The 17026-nt window shown below is 39.4% G+C and overlaps 1 protein-coding gene across 1 annotated transcript in view; it reads left to right on the top strand.

Moving 5' to 3' along the window:
* The window catches only part of MYO3B (myosin IIIB), a 532652-nt gene that overhangs the window by 421539 nt on the left and 94087 nt on the right, over positions 1 to 17026 (top strand). Inside the window, exons 23-24 of the mRNA XM_012555289.2 lie at positions 6444 to 6504; positions 7443 to 7539. Of these exons, the coding sequence (XP_012410743.2) occupies positions 6444 to 6504; positions 7443 to 7539 (158 nt within the window). The remainder of the gene's footprint in view (positions 1 to 6443; positions 6505 to 7442; positions 7540 to 17026) is intronic.

Genomic DNA, 17026 nt, shown 5'->3' with positions numbered 1-17026 from the left:
ATTCTGGAAATTAGCATGAGTACATAACTCTAACTAGTGCTAATTTAGAGCAATGGCATTATGAACCATTCATCAGCCTTTTGCCTTTTTGAGCTGTTTTGATGACTTTGTCCTTGAGCTATGTTCTAAAACTTAAAATAGTTATATGTTTTACAGCAAACAATATCTATATATTTAAGTATAACTTGCGTATTCAACTTATTCAGCAATGAAACTTATTGGTGATGGAATGAGGTATGCCTTCAGAATTGTTCAAAATGTTACCAAGCGTCCAAACCTAAAGAGAAAAAGAATAGTACTCACAAATGCTGTGATCTTTCCTTTTTGCTTACTTTTTTCCCTCTGCAATAATGGCAGTTTTATTTTGTATTATTATTGTTTGTTTTTGCCTCTGCTATGCTCTCTTTGTATTTCCTTCATAGCATGCATTAAAATCCAGGAATAATGTTTTCGCTCTCCGAAAATCAAGAAATGCCAATTGAAAGAATAATTACATAGTATTTTACCCCCAAAGAGATAAACAAAAGTGAAAAAGACAGAGAATATCCAGCACTGGTGATATGATGGAAAATGGGTCCTTTCATACTTTTGTGGATATGAATGTTGATTTTTGTTGCTGTTTAGAGGAGAATTTGATGACATAATTCAAAGCCTTAAGATTGGCAAAAAATATGCTTATGCTGCGACTCAGCAACTGTACATCTAAGATTTATCCTAGGGAAATAATTAAATGAATACACATAACTGTATGCACAGAATATTTAATGGTACGTTACTTATACTGTAAAAAAAAAAAAAAAAGAAAGAAAGAAAACTCCTGAAATATCCTCATGAAGCTCACTTTTAGTGTGGGTAGAGACGAATCACCAGGTACCAAGCCAAATTTCAGTGTGGCTGTGCACAATATACTGTGTGAGAACACCAGGGAGCCTCCGACTGCCTAGAGTGGAAGAGGTTATGGTGGTGGTGGGAGACAGGAAAGGCTTTTCAAAGGAGCTGACACCTAAGCTACATGGTAACAGATTTGCTGGGTTACGCTGATTAGCCTTTCTTCCAGGTCTACCAAGTAAGGCAAGCTTTTGTAACCCCAAGAATGAGAAAAACCAAAACCAAATCCATTGCCAGCAAGTCAATTCCAATTCATAGTGACCCTTTAGGACAAAGTAGAACTGCCCCATAGGGTTTCCAAGGAGCGGCTGGTGGATTTAAACTGCTGACCTTCTGGTTAGCAGCCGAACTCTTACCCACTGTGCCACCAGGGCTCCCCAAGAATGAACACTACTCCCAAATCTAGAGCCAGCAGAAAACTAACAAAAGCCAGCCCAACCCCATAATGAATTAGTTGCAGCCTATCTTGTAATGAAATTAGAACATACTTTTAAGTGCCGATGACTGCTTCAGTTTGTCTAGCAGCCACTCTAAATTTTAATTGATAAAAGATATGCCATAATTTTGCAAAAAATTTTTAAAGCTAATAAAAACTGCAAAATGAAAGGAATGACTTGAATGAAACGTAGAAAATGGAGAGTAACACATATCAGTGTGTACTATTTCCAGTCCAGGAAAGAGGTTACTGATTCTAACCCTAAAGTAGAAAAAGACCAGTTACAAATACAAGCTTGATTGATCAAAAACATCCTCAAAGAGCACCCTGCTTCCTTTGCTCTAATTCTAACGTGTAATTTGGCCTCCAGAGTATATTAACCAACTATTAAGGGGAATAGTCCAAATAACACTACTCATTATAAAATCATACAGTGGCATTTGGCTTTAAATCTCTGACTCTTCTGAGTTTGGTTATTGCAACTCAGTTCTTGAAAAAAGTCATCCCCCCTCATTGAACTAGGAAATTGAGTTTTGGAGTCTACAACACTGAGGCCCAGACCCTGGACCACAGTGAGGTCAGCCCAGCACGACACAGCCAGCTGGCCTCATGGATCTTTACTGCAGGAGAAGACAGGTGCTGGGCCATTCTCAGCAGCCATCTACTCAGGATTCAGCCTTCCCTTTGCCCTCTCATCTAGTCACAATGAGATCAGGGCTTAAGAAGAAGGAATTGGATGTTAGTTTTGTTTTGGAGCTTTTTCAGGACAGATGCCCAGCAGAAGTGTTCTCAATGGAGAGTGAGAGTTTCCCTCGCAGAAGCCACCGTTTAGTGAACTGACTGCAGGGAAGCAGCTGAGTGGCCAAGCCCTGGAGACAATCTGCTTGAGCCTTTAGTTCTGGCTTTTGGTAGGCTAGTGAATTAGCAAATACTAGAAATATGCAGTGAATCATGTGAAGAGACAACTACCTTCTATTCACTACCCTTTGATAGCCGATTCGCTGCATCTGTCATTTAACATGTGATTCCTAACAGAGTCTAAGGACAGTGTTGTTTTTTAGTTTTTCCTGTAGATGCACAATAATATCACACTTTAAAAATTACTAATTTCTTAATATCATCTAATACTAATCCATACTCAAACTCCCCTACTTGTTCTAAGAATCTCCTTTACACCTGTTTGTCCAATCCAGGACATTACATTGCATCAAATTGTTATATCCTTAAGCTCTTTTTAATATAGAACAGTCCCTTATTTTCATGACACTGACTTTTTAAGAAATTTGACCAACTAATTCATGTTGTTGTTGTTGTTAGGTGCTGTCGAGCTGATTCCGATTCATAGTGGCCCTATAGGACAGAGTAGAACTGCCCTGTAGGGTATCCTAGGCTGTAATCTTTATGGAAGCAAATTGCCAGGTCTTTCTCCTGCAGAGCTGCTGGGTGGGTGTAAACTGCAAACCTTTCAGTTAGCAGCAGAGTGCTTAACTGTTTCGCCACCAGGGCTCCTAACTAATCCACAGAATAGCTCATTTTCTGTATTTGTCTGCTTGCTTCCTTGTGTTCTTATTCAGCTTGTCTCTCTTTTCCCTGTGTTTTGTGTCAACTGTTAACTTAGATCTAAAGCTTTGATCCAATTCAATTAAATATTTTTGATAAAATGAAAAAAAAACCTGGATGGGTTGAATACTTCATGTCACCTCATATCCATAAGACAATATTATCTCAGCATTATCCATTAAACCCACTGCCGTTGAGTCGATTCCGATTCATATCTCAGCATTAGTGATGCTAAAATTGAGCACTGGATTAAGATGGTGACACTCAGATTCCTTCAATGTACGGTTACATTGTTCCCCTGTGACCTGAACGAAGGAATCTGGTACATTGGGACTGTATGAATATCTTGTTCCCCAGCAACTATTTGTCTGATGGTTTTGTCAGCAATTGACATCCTTGCCTGAATCAATAATTTCCCTTTGGAGTCTCTTTTCTGTAGCTGGCAAGTCTTATGCTGCACTGCTTACTAGTTAGGTTGTAAGCAAGTCATTAGCTTCCTGATCCTTATTTTCCTTATCTGTAAAATAGGTATAAAAATAGAACCAACCCACGTGGTTGTTGGAAGTATTACACCAGATAACTGTGTCTCCATGCTTTGTCGGTGCCTGGTGTAAGCACTGGCTGTTTGTTATTATTGCGCTTTTCCTTATTTTGGTGGTATGGATTGTATAACATTATGCTCTCGCTGCCAGTCTCATGTCTTTGAAGCAGATGACAGTATATTTGATGAAATTGCTGCAAAGGAGTTGAGGCAGTTAGACTTTTGAAGAATATTGACTAAGGACTGCTTGGATCAGTGTTTCTTGAGGTGTATTCTAAGAACCAGTAGTCCGCCAAGATGCTGTATGAGAGAATAAAGTCTGGGAAATGCACCCTATTCTTTTCTGCTTTTGAAGTCTCATAGTACGTATTATTAAAGATTCTGAAAAGTCTCTCAGTAAAGAAACCTAATTAACTTTGTTTAATCAAGTACTTTTTAATCTATTTGTTCGTGGACACACATCCGTTTTGTTAATCTGAGTAACACATAAACACATTATTTGAGCTGGTTTAGAGTCTTTCTCTGTGAATGAGGAGGGAGTCAAAGTGATGAGCCTACACCTCCCTCCCTCTGCTGGGGAGAGTTAGGGGTATCTGCGCTGGCCTTTGATCCTGAAGAGCTGTACAAACTAGAGGAATTCTCCAGATGTTCATTTATTTATTGGGGCAGAAAGGCAGAAATTGGGGATCCAGCAGTAGTTCAACAGCCAAACTCTCTTCCCTAGATTTTCTCGAAAGCTCACCAGGACTCCTAGAGGACCTCAGAATCCACCCGCCCTATAGGTGTCACACAGCCACTGGGACTTGTCTAGGCTGCACAGGGGTGAGTCCCTTAGAAGGCATCATGGTTCAGAGGAAAAGCAGAGGATTTAGGGCCCAGGCAAGCATGGGTCAGTACCCTAACCCTACCACATATATGCCCTGAAACCAGGACAAATCCCTTAATCTCTCAGGGCCTCAGTTTCTTCGGTCATATAATAGGGACAATTAAATAACCTAGCTCACATGGTTGTGAAGTTCTCATTAAATATTTAAAATTATTTAAAAATATATGAAGTGCTGTACAAATGCTAATTAATTTCATTCTAATATTAAGGACATTTTTTCTGCTCTACATGGCCCTATATTTTGGAGATTCACTAGTCATTCTTTTATTCATTCAACTTGTCTAGTAATTATTGAGCACCTATTCTGTACCAGGCACTGAGTTAGGTACTGACAGAGAATAAGAAATAGAGCAGGTCCAGTATCTGCTTTTGTGGAGCTTACATTCCATTGTGGCAGGCATATGATAAACAAATATACACACAAATAAATATATAATGTTAGTCCCCTGCCCCCAGGTACTGATGTGATATTTTAAAAATAAATATATAGCCTATAATCTACCATAAACAGAGGCATTTTGAAGGTACTCTCTATGAATTATGTATATATATTGAAATGAATTTGTCAGATTAAATAAAGAACAAGATTATTAATGTAGAACTAGAAAAGACCTTATAAATAGTAATTTATCTCAATCCTCTGATTTTATGGATAAGGAAAACTAGAACTCAGACACTGTAGAAATTTACCCAAAGTCATGTTTGTTTTTTGTGCTTAGGATGTGAAGGTAGCAGCTAGAACCCAGATTTCCTGCCCCCTAGTCAATGCTTCCACTCTGCCAAGTTCCATCTGAAAGGCTGGCTCCAATTTTAGCAACGTCCTATAATTATCACACTTTTACACAATGTGTTCCAGTTACTAGAAATTAGGGACCCAGCAGAATTGTTTTTTCCAAACGTAGTTCCATGAAACATTAATATTCTAATAAATGTTAATAAGTTGTCACTTTTTAAAAAGGTTTTTGATTAAATTAGTTTAGGAAACCCTAGAGGGTGCTCCCCTCACCTTGCTGTTGCTGCTGTTAGCTGCCAATCAATTAGGCCCCTGACTTACAGTGAGCCCATGCACAACAGAACAAAACGTTGTCTGGTTCTGCTCCATCCCCATGATCAGTGTGATCCATAGGGTTTTCATCGACTGATTTTTGCAATTTTAGATCGCCAGGCCTTTCTTCCTAGTTTGGAAGCTCTGCTGAAACCTGTTTAGTATCACAGCAGCAGCCTGCCATCTTACAGGTCTATAAATGCATATTGTGATTGTAAAACAAAATTCCTGCAGTCAAAAAACCTCTTCAACTATGTATAACCTAGCATTTTCCAAACTTATATGACTACAGAATCCATTTTAAATTATTTAACAATTAATGTAACAAATGTGTTGTGTGAGTAGTGAAGCCTTAACATCAGTTGGGTTGACTTCTGGCATAGTCTGTGAAAGCCCAGTAATGCTCACTAAACCACATTTGATCACACAGCTTTAAAAGGGGCAGTGCCTTGGGTCTTAGGGTCTCAGGCTGACTTTGGATATGCTGTAACATGCAGGAGGAACACCTGTTATTGTTTACCGCCATGTGAATCGACTCACAGTGCCCCTATAGGACAGAGTACATCTGCCCCATAGGGTTTTCTAGGCTGTAAATTTTTATGGGAGCAGATCACCAGGTCTTTTCTCTCACGGAGCCCAGCGCTTTAGCCAGAAATAGCTAGTAGGATGCATTTCTTTTAGTTCACCTTATCCTTTTAACTGGAGGAGCGCTGGTGGCACAGTGGTTAAGCACTTGGCTGCTAATGAAAAGATCAGCAGTTTGAGCCCACCACCCACTTCACAGGAGAAAGAGGTGGTAGCTTGCTTCCATAAAGATTTACAGCCTTGGAAACCATATGGGACAGTTTACTCTGTCCGATAGGGTCACTGTGAGTCTGAATCGACTCGACAACGAGTTTGGTTTTTTTGGTTTTTTAAATCCTTTTAACCAAGGAAAGGAACAGCACCTAGGGAAAGTAACAGTGTAAGTTTAATTAAAGAGTACATTCTGATACATCTCTGGAGGAAAGCAATCCTCTTTAATTTTTTTTTTTTTAATGGTCATTTTCAAACCAAGCCTTTTAAAACTTTTTATTTTCCTTTTTAGGTATTTGCAAGCTCAGAGTTCTCCAACAGAGTGTGATGTCTTCGCAAGACAGGCAAATAAGGTACCTAGATATCTTAATTCCAAAGTAACTGCGTTCCCTTACTTCAGACCTGTTGGAGTCCATGGACGCGAAACCTGTCTGTGGCTGCTTGGTCAGGCCATCCAGACATGAAACTGTTAGTGATATTTTGAAGTTTTTGAGACAAAAGCCCAGCTTGCTAAAGAACTTTGGTTCAGTAGAGAGACAGGGAGGTACAGTGCACAGAGAATCAAAAGCCTGAATATTTGCTGCTGAGAATAAATGCTAGCAGCTCCCTGAGGTGATTTGTCTGTGCACTCCACTCTCTACAGATGTTAGAGCCTCTTTCTGAGTAAGGACCCGAGGTTCTTTGGTAGCACTTTGATATCCTGCTCGAATTCAATATGTGAAATGGAGGCGTCTCTCTGTGACTTGGAGCCCACAGCAGGCTTTGAAGTCTGATCCAATTTTTGCTGCCTACTATTTGATGTTGAAAGGATGAAATGAAGAAAATGTACAGTTTTTGCCAGTAACTCTGCTGAGCATATGTAAGATTAAAAAAACAAAATCCTTTGGATGATGTACTTAGAAATGTTAAGTAGATTAATACCTTCCTATAGGTTTTCTTTCTTAAAGATCAAACTTACGTATAGGAGAAAATCGGCACATGGATGTTTTTATATTCTGGCTATAATTAATTTAAGAGGAGGTTAGGTTGAGGTGTTCATAGGAAAAAATAAATGAATGAAGCAAAAGATGTGGAGACTTTGCTACTGATTGCCCCAAGGAGAGAATCTGTCCTTAATTCTAATACAAGGCAGCCGCAACTCACAACGTGAATCCAATATACAAACTTAGCGCGTACCCCTAAAATTAGGGTTAAGGGTCTTTGTCCTCAGTTAAATGGAAGCTATGTCCTTAAGCCTGCTTCATCAGGGGATAAAAAATACCTCTTCTCTTACGGCGGGGTCTTTCTGAAGCACTCAGTTTCTGGGACTGATTCGGTGTCATCTCGGACATGCTACATTGCTCCAGATCGCCAAGGCCAGAGTCCCTGGGGAGCCTCTCCAAAACCTGGTAAGGAGAACATTTTGAATTGCATGATGCTTCTACCACTTGCATGTTTGTGTACTTTTTAATGAGTTGTTTTGGCAGGGCTATCTGGAAAGCAGGACTTAATCAGATAGTAATATGACCTAGTGTTAGCAAAAAGCTCAGATTTGGGAAGCCATAGGTCTGGAAGCAAAACTTGTCTTAAAGGCACAGTTTACTGCCTACCCATGCCTTCTAAGTTTACTTTTCTGAGGGAGGAAAATGAATATCAAAGGCCATGTTTCTCCCTTCATTTGTAAGAATCTCAAATTAGAAAATTGTTTCAAAACTTCATTTTGTAAAATAAAAGATAAACAGCTAATAAACACGACCTTGTTCATGCTGCTCCCTCTGCTACAAACATCCTTCCTCCCTGTTCACTCATCAGAATCCTCCCCATTCTACAAGGTCCACAATGACTCCCTCCTCGGTGCTCTTAACTTTTCTTATAATACTTATTATCATAAGTATTATTCGGAATCAGAATCTAGGAGTTGGTAAAGAATATTCATTTAGAGAGCAATTCTGCCCTAGGCTGTTAGCAACATGGTCCTTCTTTCATCAAGAATACAACCATATTGCTACACTCCTTTGGGAAATAGCCAATTCTGACCACTTTTCTACATTCTTTGCTACAGAATATGGTAAAAGTCAGTGTTCAGGCTTGTGTGTGGCTATAATCAGTACTTCTGGAAGATTAAAAAAAAAAATTATTGGAAGAAATATTTATGAACCAGAAGATACTCAGGACAATGTGGGCCATTCCAAGGAAAGGAATCTTTTGAACTTAAAATACTAATGTTAAAATTAATGTCAACATCATTTATTTTTCTGAAATATGCAGTTTCTCAGGTCTCCCCAAATTTCTCCTTAGCCTTTTTTTCAGTGACAAAGTAGTACAATATGGAGTGGAAAATACTTAATAAATGTGTTATGACTTTCATTCTATATGGAACTTAAACTCTTGGAGGGAGACAAGAGAGGATGAGTCCATTAAAGCAGAACCTTTTAAATGAATATGTAGTAAATGATAAACCTGTCAAAGGGAATATTTTCCCTATGGATAGTATTCAGGAAAAAGGCCACAAGATGGGGCTAGGAGTAGTGCAAGGAAGAAAGGAATATAGAAAAAGATAGTGTGATGGAGCAGAATCCATTATACAAGATTTTGGTTGGCATTCTTCTCTATCCACATAGACAATCTCTGCCTTCTAATTGGGGTGTTTAGACTATTTACATTTAATGTGATTACTGTTATGTTTTAAAATTATTTCTATAATCTTAGAACAAAAAATAGATGTCTATTTGTGCCCCCCAAATAGATATAGCAAACCAGTGGAACAAATTAAAATAATCCAATCTGTTTTGTTGTTGTTGTGGGCTGTGGGAGAAGGAAAGAATGTATAGGCAGGAAAAAACATTTTGTAAATCAAATTCCCCTAGACCTTAGAAAATCACAAAGATAAATTGAAGAACAAAAGTTGTCCATTTTTATTTACTTTATGTTTTCAAGGTTATTAGTTGCAGAAACAAGAGTATATTTTGTAAGAGATGTTTTAGCAAGTTATACCTTTGTGTATAATTCTTTGCCTTAAGTGATCCACAGTTTCAACCTATATTTTTGTAGAAGGCCCAATGAGAATATTGTGACCTTTTCAGTTTAAAAACAAAAACACTAACATACTAACAAGTTTGCCTTCCAACTTGCAGTGAGGGCTAACTTCATTGTTCTAAAGAGGGGTCTGCAGGGGTGGAGTGTGGCAGGGAATAAATCTCAATCAGGCAGCTCTGCTAGGGCAATCATGCAAAGAAGTGTGTAAATCCTGGGTTTGGATGAGGTCTGTCTTAAGCCCCTTAGCCAAAGTTCCTAAGATGTGCCCCTAACTGGCTGGTGTGAGCCTGACTCATTCCTCATTCACCAGAGGAAAGCACTACATACCCAGTGAGTGCATAACATAAATTACTTTGACCATCGATCCAAGCAGTTAAATTATTTACTTGGACTGAAAGGAGCATATACAGACCTGGTCTGATTTTACTACATTAAAGAAATATGTATTATTTGAGCATTTGTTCTTTTATTTATTCATTCATTCATTTATTCAACAAATAATTATCACCTACTAAATGCTGGAATTCAGACTCTTTTGAAGGACTAGTTTTTGTTGTTTAATTTCTAATTTGCTTAGTCTGGTAAGTTTGTAAAATACAATAAAAGTGAATTCTGAGAAAAACAATCATGCACTTGGATGTTGTGTCAATGTCAAATTGATCTAAAAGTTTCTGAACACTTTCTTTACTAATCTTGTGGACCAGTAACGAGTCAGTCCGCAGATCACACTTCAGTGAACAAAATCTAAAAAATTCCTGTCCTCAGGATGCTACATTCTAGCAGAGAGAGACAGACAATAAACAGGAAGCATAATAAATAAATCAATTGTGTCAGATGTTGGAAGGACTAGGTATTTTGAGGGAGAAAATAGATTAAGGTAAATTAGGAGTCACCAGAGCGTGGGAGGTAGGGGTAAGGGGATGGTTGTACTTTTAAATAGGGTGGTTAGGGTGGGCTTAATTGAGAAGGCAAGGTTTGAGTAAAGACTTGAAGGAAGTGAGCTGCTTAGCCATGTGGATATCTAAGAGAAGAACATTCCACGCAGAGGGCCATGGTAAAGGCCCTGAAGAAAGAGCATGCATGGAATACTAGAGGAACAGAAAGAAGCTCATCTTCTAGTATTATTATAGGATTACTAACTCATCCCAGTTTGCCGGATACTGTCTTAGATTTAGCACTAAAAGTCCCGTGTCCCAGAAAACCCTTCAGTTCTAGCAAATTGAGATGGTTGGTCACCCTACGTATTAAGAGTTCGAAGAATAAAATACAGCCCCAAGATTCTTTTCTGATAGCTGTGTGACTGGAGCTTAGAGAGCAAAGAAGAGAAAGGTTGTTAGTTTTGATTCGGTCAGTTCTGACTCATGGTGACCCCACGTATGCATGGGATTTTCAAGACCATGACCTTTTGGAAGCAGATTGCCAGGCCTTTCTTCTGAGGCACCTCTGGTTGGGTTCAAACTGCTAGACAGCCTTTCAGCTAGTAGCCAAGTGCTTAACCATTTGCCCCACACAGGGACTATAGGAGAGAGTTAGGAGATGAGAAGCCAGATCATGCAGCATTAGTACTTTTCAAATTCAGTGCCATAACAAATACCCTAGGGATTTAGTTAAAATGAAGATTCTGATTCAGCAGGTCTGGGCGGGCCCTGAGATGCTGAAATCTAATGAGCTGCCCTGATGTTGCTGGTCTGTGTTCCATACCTTGAGTAGGGAGTGTGTCGTCTTAGTGAAATGGGAAGCCACTGAGTGTTTTCAGCAGAGGAGTGACATGATATGAGTTATATTTTTAAATGATCACTCCAGTTGTTGGGTTAAGGATAGAGTAGAGACATCATCAAAGAATGAGGTATTCTGTGTGAGCAATTTCCAGACAGCTAAAACTTTCTAAAACACACAATTCCCTTTCATATTGAGTGTACTGAACATAATTCTTATCCTTAATGTCTTAGGATATGATTATTAGCAGCAATCATCACACTGGTCTATAATACAGAGAGATCAAGAGAGACCTTTGTGAAATGGGGCCACCTACCCTTGCATTCCATGACCCCAGACCACTATGATTTTTAGTTAATGTGCCTGATTATTTTATTGTTCTTTATTTTCTCTCAACACAAAGCTGATGCTTCTTGCTATTGTTAGTGTGTTCACTTTTTGTAGCATACTTTCCTTCCCCTTCTGTCTTTTTTCTATTTGCTATGGTCTAGAAAACAGATTTTAAACATTTTTCTGCAGTAAGAGAAATGGGTGCTGAGTGCAAGATCTGAGGAAATCTCATACAAAAAAAAAAAAAAGGAAAGGGAACCTAGCACGTGTGGGGTACTAACTTTAGGCACCAAGCTAGGTGCTTTACCTGTATTTTCTTAGCATCAAATACCAAATACACGGCTTTAATTTAGCCTCATAAACTATGCTTGTTCAAGGGCCTTCAGTACCTGCTCCCAAGTTTTCTGTTATGTTACCAATAACCTGAGTGCCAGATACACAGCCTCAAGTAGTTCTGCACTTGATTATCTTCTAGTCTATAGATAGTGGAAAGTAATAATATTTTCTTTTTGGAGGTCAAAAAGTTATTGTACTTGCTAAGAGTAGCTGTAACTACATGGTGTCTTAAAGATGGAGCCCAGTAAAGTTGTAGTGTGGAGATGATCGTGCTAAGGATCAAGCGGTATGGTGCTGGCCTCCCAAGGGAGTGCTGGTTGGCAATACCCAGTGTCAGGGTGTGTTAGAGGGCTACCAGGGAACATCTGGTGTTGGCTTTTAGTGATCTGATTTCAGATCGTACATGACCTGTCCACCTGTGACTGCTAAGCAAATCGCACCCACTCTCCTTTACCCAGCTACTTCTTTAATTCTGTATACTTCATTATTTCCCTTTATTTTTCTTGTTGCTCGTTACTAAAGTTTGTTGAACTTGGCAGCAGTTAAGCTATCCGAAAGCAAACTGGGGGCTGTGTTTTATCCTTAGAACTCTGAATACTTTGGATGATGAACTATCTCAATTCCCCTGAGAGTGAACGATTTTCTGGGACGTGAGACTTCCAGCGCTAAACCCAGGACAGTGTTGGGATGAGTTGGTCACCCTCTAATAATACTGAAGTTGGGCTCAATTTGGTCAAGAACTATCTTTTTTAGATGAGATTGCTATAACAGGTAAGACAAAGCCTTAGATCCGTGCTACAGAATTGCCTCACACTGGCTGACTGTGTTTGGAAGGGGTTGCAAGCAGCTTGCCAAACAGCAACCACCGTGATCATCAAGGGCTCAGATGTCTTCCATTTGACAGGGAGAGCATGTTCCTGCAATGGAGCCTCAAAGGCCACATAAGCTCTCTTGGGAAAGCACATGGAAACCAGACTTTGAACGGAGGGAAGGCTACCGGGCCTCTCTGTTCATTACTCAATTTCATTACTGAAAGCCTCACACAAGACTGGGAGGCCACTCTTGTGTCTTCAGCTCTGTGTAGTCCCTGGGGTTCTGAATCCCTGCTCCTGCTCTTTTCAGCTCCCTGAGGCTGAGAATATCCTTCCTTCTTGCCTAGGTCCCAGGGAATTCACCACTAACCCTCATCAGTGAGAGCTGGTTAAGTCTCAGTCTTAGGACTTTTCTCAGTGAGATGGTAAAGGAACGGCAGGTATACAGTTCTCATCTTTAGCATCATGTGAGTGGAAAAAACATCGGCTTGTTAAAGGATCTTTTTAGACCAGTGGTTCTCAAACTTCCCAGAGCATTAGAATCTTCCATAAGGCTTGTTAATACTTAGATTGCTGGACTCACCCCAGAGTTTCTGAGTGTATGTGTGGCGTGGGAAGAGATTTACATATCTAGCAAGTTCCCAAATGATGTGATGCTGCGCATCTGGGGACTATACTTTGAGAACCACTGTTGTAGACATTTTCCTATTTCCATGACATTATGTCGAATCAGAAAAAGTGAACTCTACATATGTGGTTTTATACTCGTTTATTCAACAAATATTTATTGAGTACCTAGTACATGTCAACCTCAGGGCCAGGAAGTAAAATATGACGCTTAAGAGACAAATGCAATTCTAATATTTGGTCTTTGCAGCTGTTATTTTCCAAAGCAGATTTGGGAACATGCTGAGTCTCCTCGTTTATCTCAAGCGGTCTCATCAAATTCTCAGGAAGCTGTTAAGAACAAAGTTACATTTACTTGTAACTTTTGTACAGGAGGAGGAGGGGAGTGTTCCATGCTTTTAAAAAGTCTATAAAGTGTCTGTTTCTAAAATTATTGCCTTTAAATGGTATTTTTATATTATAAACTCTACAACTTCTCCAGCCTGGCTGCCATATATTCTCCTGCTTGGCAAAATTGCTCTAAAACCAGCAGACATGACTATTTGTAAGTATCTCTAATATGCATGTCACTGCCATAATGTTTGTGTCCTGGCTTTTTGCAAAAGAATTTAGGCAAGACCAGAATAAGGAGCAACACAGTTTGAGGCTGTGGGCATGAGGACAGAGGGACAGGAAGAGTAAGAGAAGTAGAGATTATAGTTTTTCTAATCCCAATTTTAATTTCTAATTTACCAACATTTATATTAATCATGGACTCCCTGGATGCAAGTGGTTAATGCATTAAGCTGCTAACCAACAGATTGGAGATTTGAGTCTGCTCAGAGGCACCTTGGAAGAAAGGCCTGACAATTTACTTCCAAAAAATCAGCCGTTGAAAACCCTATGGAGCATAGTTCTACTATGGCACACATGGGATCACCATGAGTCAGAATTGACCTGACAGCAACTAGTTTTTTATATTAATAATATACCTCTCCTATTTTGCTCGAAAGACTTAATAGATCTAGGTTTTGGGTTTGTTTGTTTGTTATTTTATTTTATAATTTTGGAGGATGAGAACAAGTGCTTGAGATATAAATTTTAGTCGTGGAGATTTACCCCATCTGAAGCCTCTGTGTCTAAAATTGTGGCTCGCTAAAGGAGCTTTTTAGAGTATCTACCAAGATGGGGAAAAAACAAACAAACCCATTGCCATTGAGTCAATTTGAAGTCATAGCAACCCTATAGGGCAGAGTATAATTGCCAGCTTCACAGGGTTTCCAAGGCTGTAATCTTTCTCCCAAACAGCAGCTTGTGGGTTTGAACCACTGACCTTTCAGTTAGTAACTGAGTGCTTAAACACTGTGCCACCTGGGCTCCTTACTGAAGTACTTAATGATGGAGATCAAAGACCACAGCCTTCAGCATGGATTACACCTCAACATAAAGAAAACAAAAATCCTCACAACTAGACCAATAAGCAACATCATGATAAACGGAGAGAAGATTGAAGTTGTCAAGGATTTCATTTTACTTGGATCCACAATCAATGCCCATTGAAGCAACAGTAAAGCAATCAAACGACGTATTGCATTGGGCAAATCTGCTGCAAAAGACCTCTTTGAAGTGTTAAAAGGGAAAGATGTCACCTTAAGGACTAAGGTGCTCATGACCCAAGCCATGGTACAATGAATAAGGAAGACCAAAGAAGAATTGATGCATTCAAATTGTGATGCTGATGAAGAATAATTGAATATACCATGACTGCCAGAAGAACGAACACATCTGTCTTGGAAGAATTACAGCCAGAGTGCTCCTTAGAACCCGAAGATGGTGAGACTTCATCTCATGTACTTTGGACATGTTATCAGGAGGGACTATTCTGTGGAGAAGAACATCATGCTTGGTCAAGAGTCAGCAAAAAAGAGGTAGACCCTCAACTAGATGAACTGACACAGTGGCTGCAACAATGGGCTCAAACATAGCAATGATTATGAGGATGGCACAGGACCAGGCAACATTTCATTCCGTTATACACAAGGTCACCATGAGTCAGAACAACTCTATAGCGTCTAACAACAAACACAACAATCAAGATGAACAGATTCATTGTGGTACCCCATTGTCCCTGAAATCTGGGAACTGGGGTGAAATGGAAGAATGGACATGATCCATTTCAGTACTAGCAGTCTGACTCCATTGGAGGAGTTGAGGCTGGAGGAGGCTGGAGGGAGAAGTGGCCGAAGCTTTGAGAGGGTGTAGTTAGAAGCCTTGGAGGTCATTAGTCAGGTCACCATTCCTGAGGCCAGGTAACTGAGGGAAAGCCTGATCTCACTCCTGCAGTTGATTTAAGTATGTTACAAAGTTGGTTAGTTTTTGACATTATTTCTACTTAGGTTGTTACTGCAAACCTTTTAGAGAAAAATTCCTGCTAAACCTTTCTGGTGTTTTCCTGAGTGCGATAGGTCAGGATGTATTTTCTGCCAACACCATGTTAGATTCTGGCGTCTACCCAGGATATTAGGGGTGCAGTTGCCAAGCAATGCAGGAGCAGAGGTGTGTGAGTGGAATTAAGGTATTTGGCTTCCAGAATTGGATGTTGATGGCATGGCTATAAGACATGCCTAGGGGGATTTTATTTTTAAATTCTTTTCTTACTTGATGTGTTTGCAATAGCACATACCCTGTAGGTTGCACTGTTAACCTTAGCTGTCTAGTGTATTTATTTATTTTTTCCTCTAAATTTTATTTATTTTGTTGTTGCTGCTGAGGATATACATGGCAAAACATACACCAATTCAGCAGTTTCTAGATGTACAATTTAGTGACATTGATTACATTCTTCAAGTTGTGCAACCATTCTCACCCTCCTTTTCTGAGTTGTTCCTCCCTCATTAACATAAACTCACTGCCCCCCAAAGTTCCTATCTAATCTTTTGAGTTGCTATTGTCAATTTGATCCATATACATAGTTCTTAAAAGAGCATAATGCTCAAGGCAAACCTTTTTCTACTAGCTAAGCTAAACAATTGTTTGGTTTTAAGATGACTTCGGAGAATGTTTTCAGTTTAAGGTTTAAAGATTGTCTCAGGGCAATAGTTTCAGGAGTTCATCCACCCTCCATGGTTCCAGAAAGTCTAGAGTTCATGAGAATTTGAAAATCTGTTCTGCATTTTCACCCTTTTGGTCAGGATTCTTCTATGGAATCTTTGATCAAAATGTTTAGTAATGGTAGCCCGGCACCATCCACTTCTGATCTCATAGCAAAGGAGGCAGTTGTTCATGGAGGCAATTAGCCATACATTTCATTTCCTCCTCCTATTCCTGAATCTCCTTCCTCCTCTGTTGCTCCAGGCAAAGAGAGACCAACTGTTGTGCCTTGGATGGCCATTTGCAAGCTCTTAAGACCCCAGGCACTACACAACAAACTAGGAGGTAGAACAGAAGCACTAAAAACAATATTAGGCCAATTAACTGGAATGTCCCATGAAACCATGACCCTAAACCTTCAAATTAAGGAAGCAAATCCCATGAGGTGTTTGATTGTACATAAACAGCCCCAGCAGCTACTCTTTCTTTGTTGTTGTTGTTGTAAATATATCTATCACACAACTTTTGCCAATTCAGCTTTTGACAGTTGTACAACTTATTGGCAGCAATTACAGTCATCTGTGGTACAACCCTACTCTTATTCAATGCAATTTTTCCATGACGGTTAGCCGTCTTTTCCCCCCTTCCTCCCATTCCTGGTAACCACTAATAAACTTTGATCTCTATACATTTGCCTTTTCTTGTCTTTTTATATAAGTAAGATCATACAATATTTGTCCTTTAATGATTGACTTATTTCACTCAGCTTAATGTCTTCAAGCTCCATCCATATTTTATCATGTATCAAGATTTCATTTCTCCTACTGGCTGAGCTAGTGTATTTCATTTTAAAGGACTTTTTTTTTTTTTAACTGTACTTCAGGTGAAGGTTTACAGAACAAATAGTTTCTCATTAAACAGTAGTACACATATTGTTTTATGATATTGGTTAACAACCCCACGACATGTC

The sequence above is a fragment of the Trichechus manatus genome, unplaced genomic scaffold, assembly GCF_000243295.1.
Source record: "Trichechus manatus latirostris isolate Lorelei unplaced genomic scaffold, TriManLat1.0 scaffold00037, whole genome shotgun sequence".
Classification (NCBI taxonomy): Eukaryota; Metazoa; Chordata; class Mammalia; order Sirenia; family Trichechidae; genus Trichechus; species Trichechus manatus.
The sequence above is the reverse complement of the archived record's forward strand: the minus strand, read 5'-3'. Positions and strand labels throughout refer to the sequence as shown.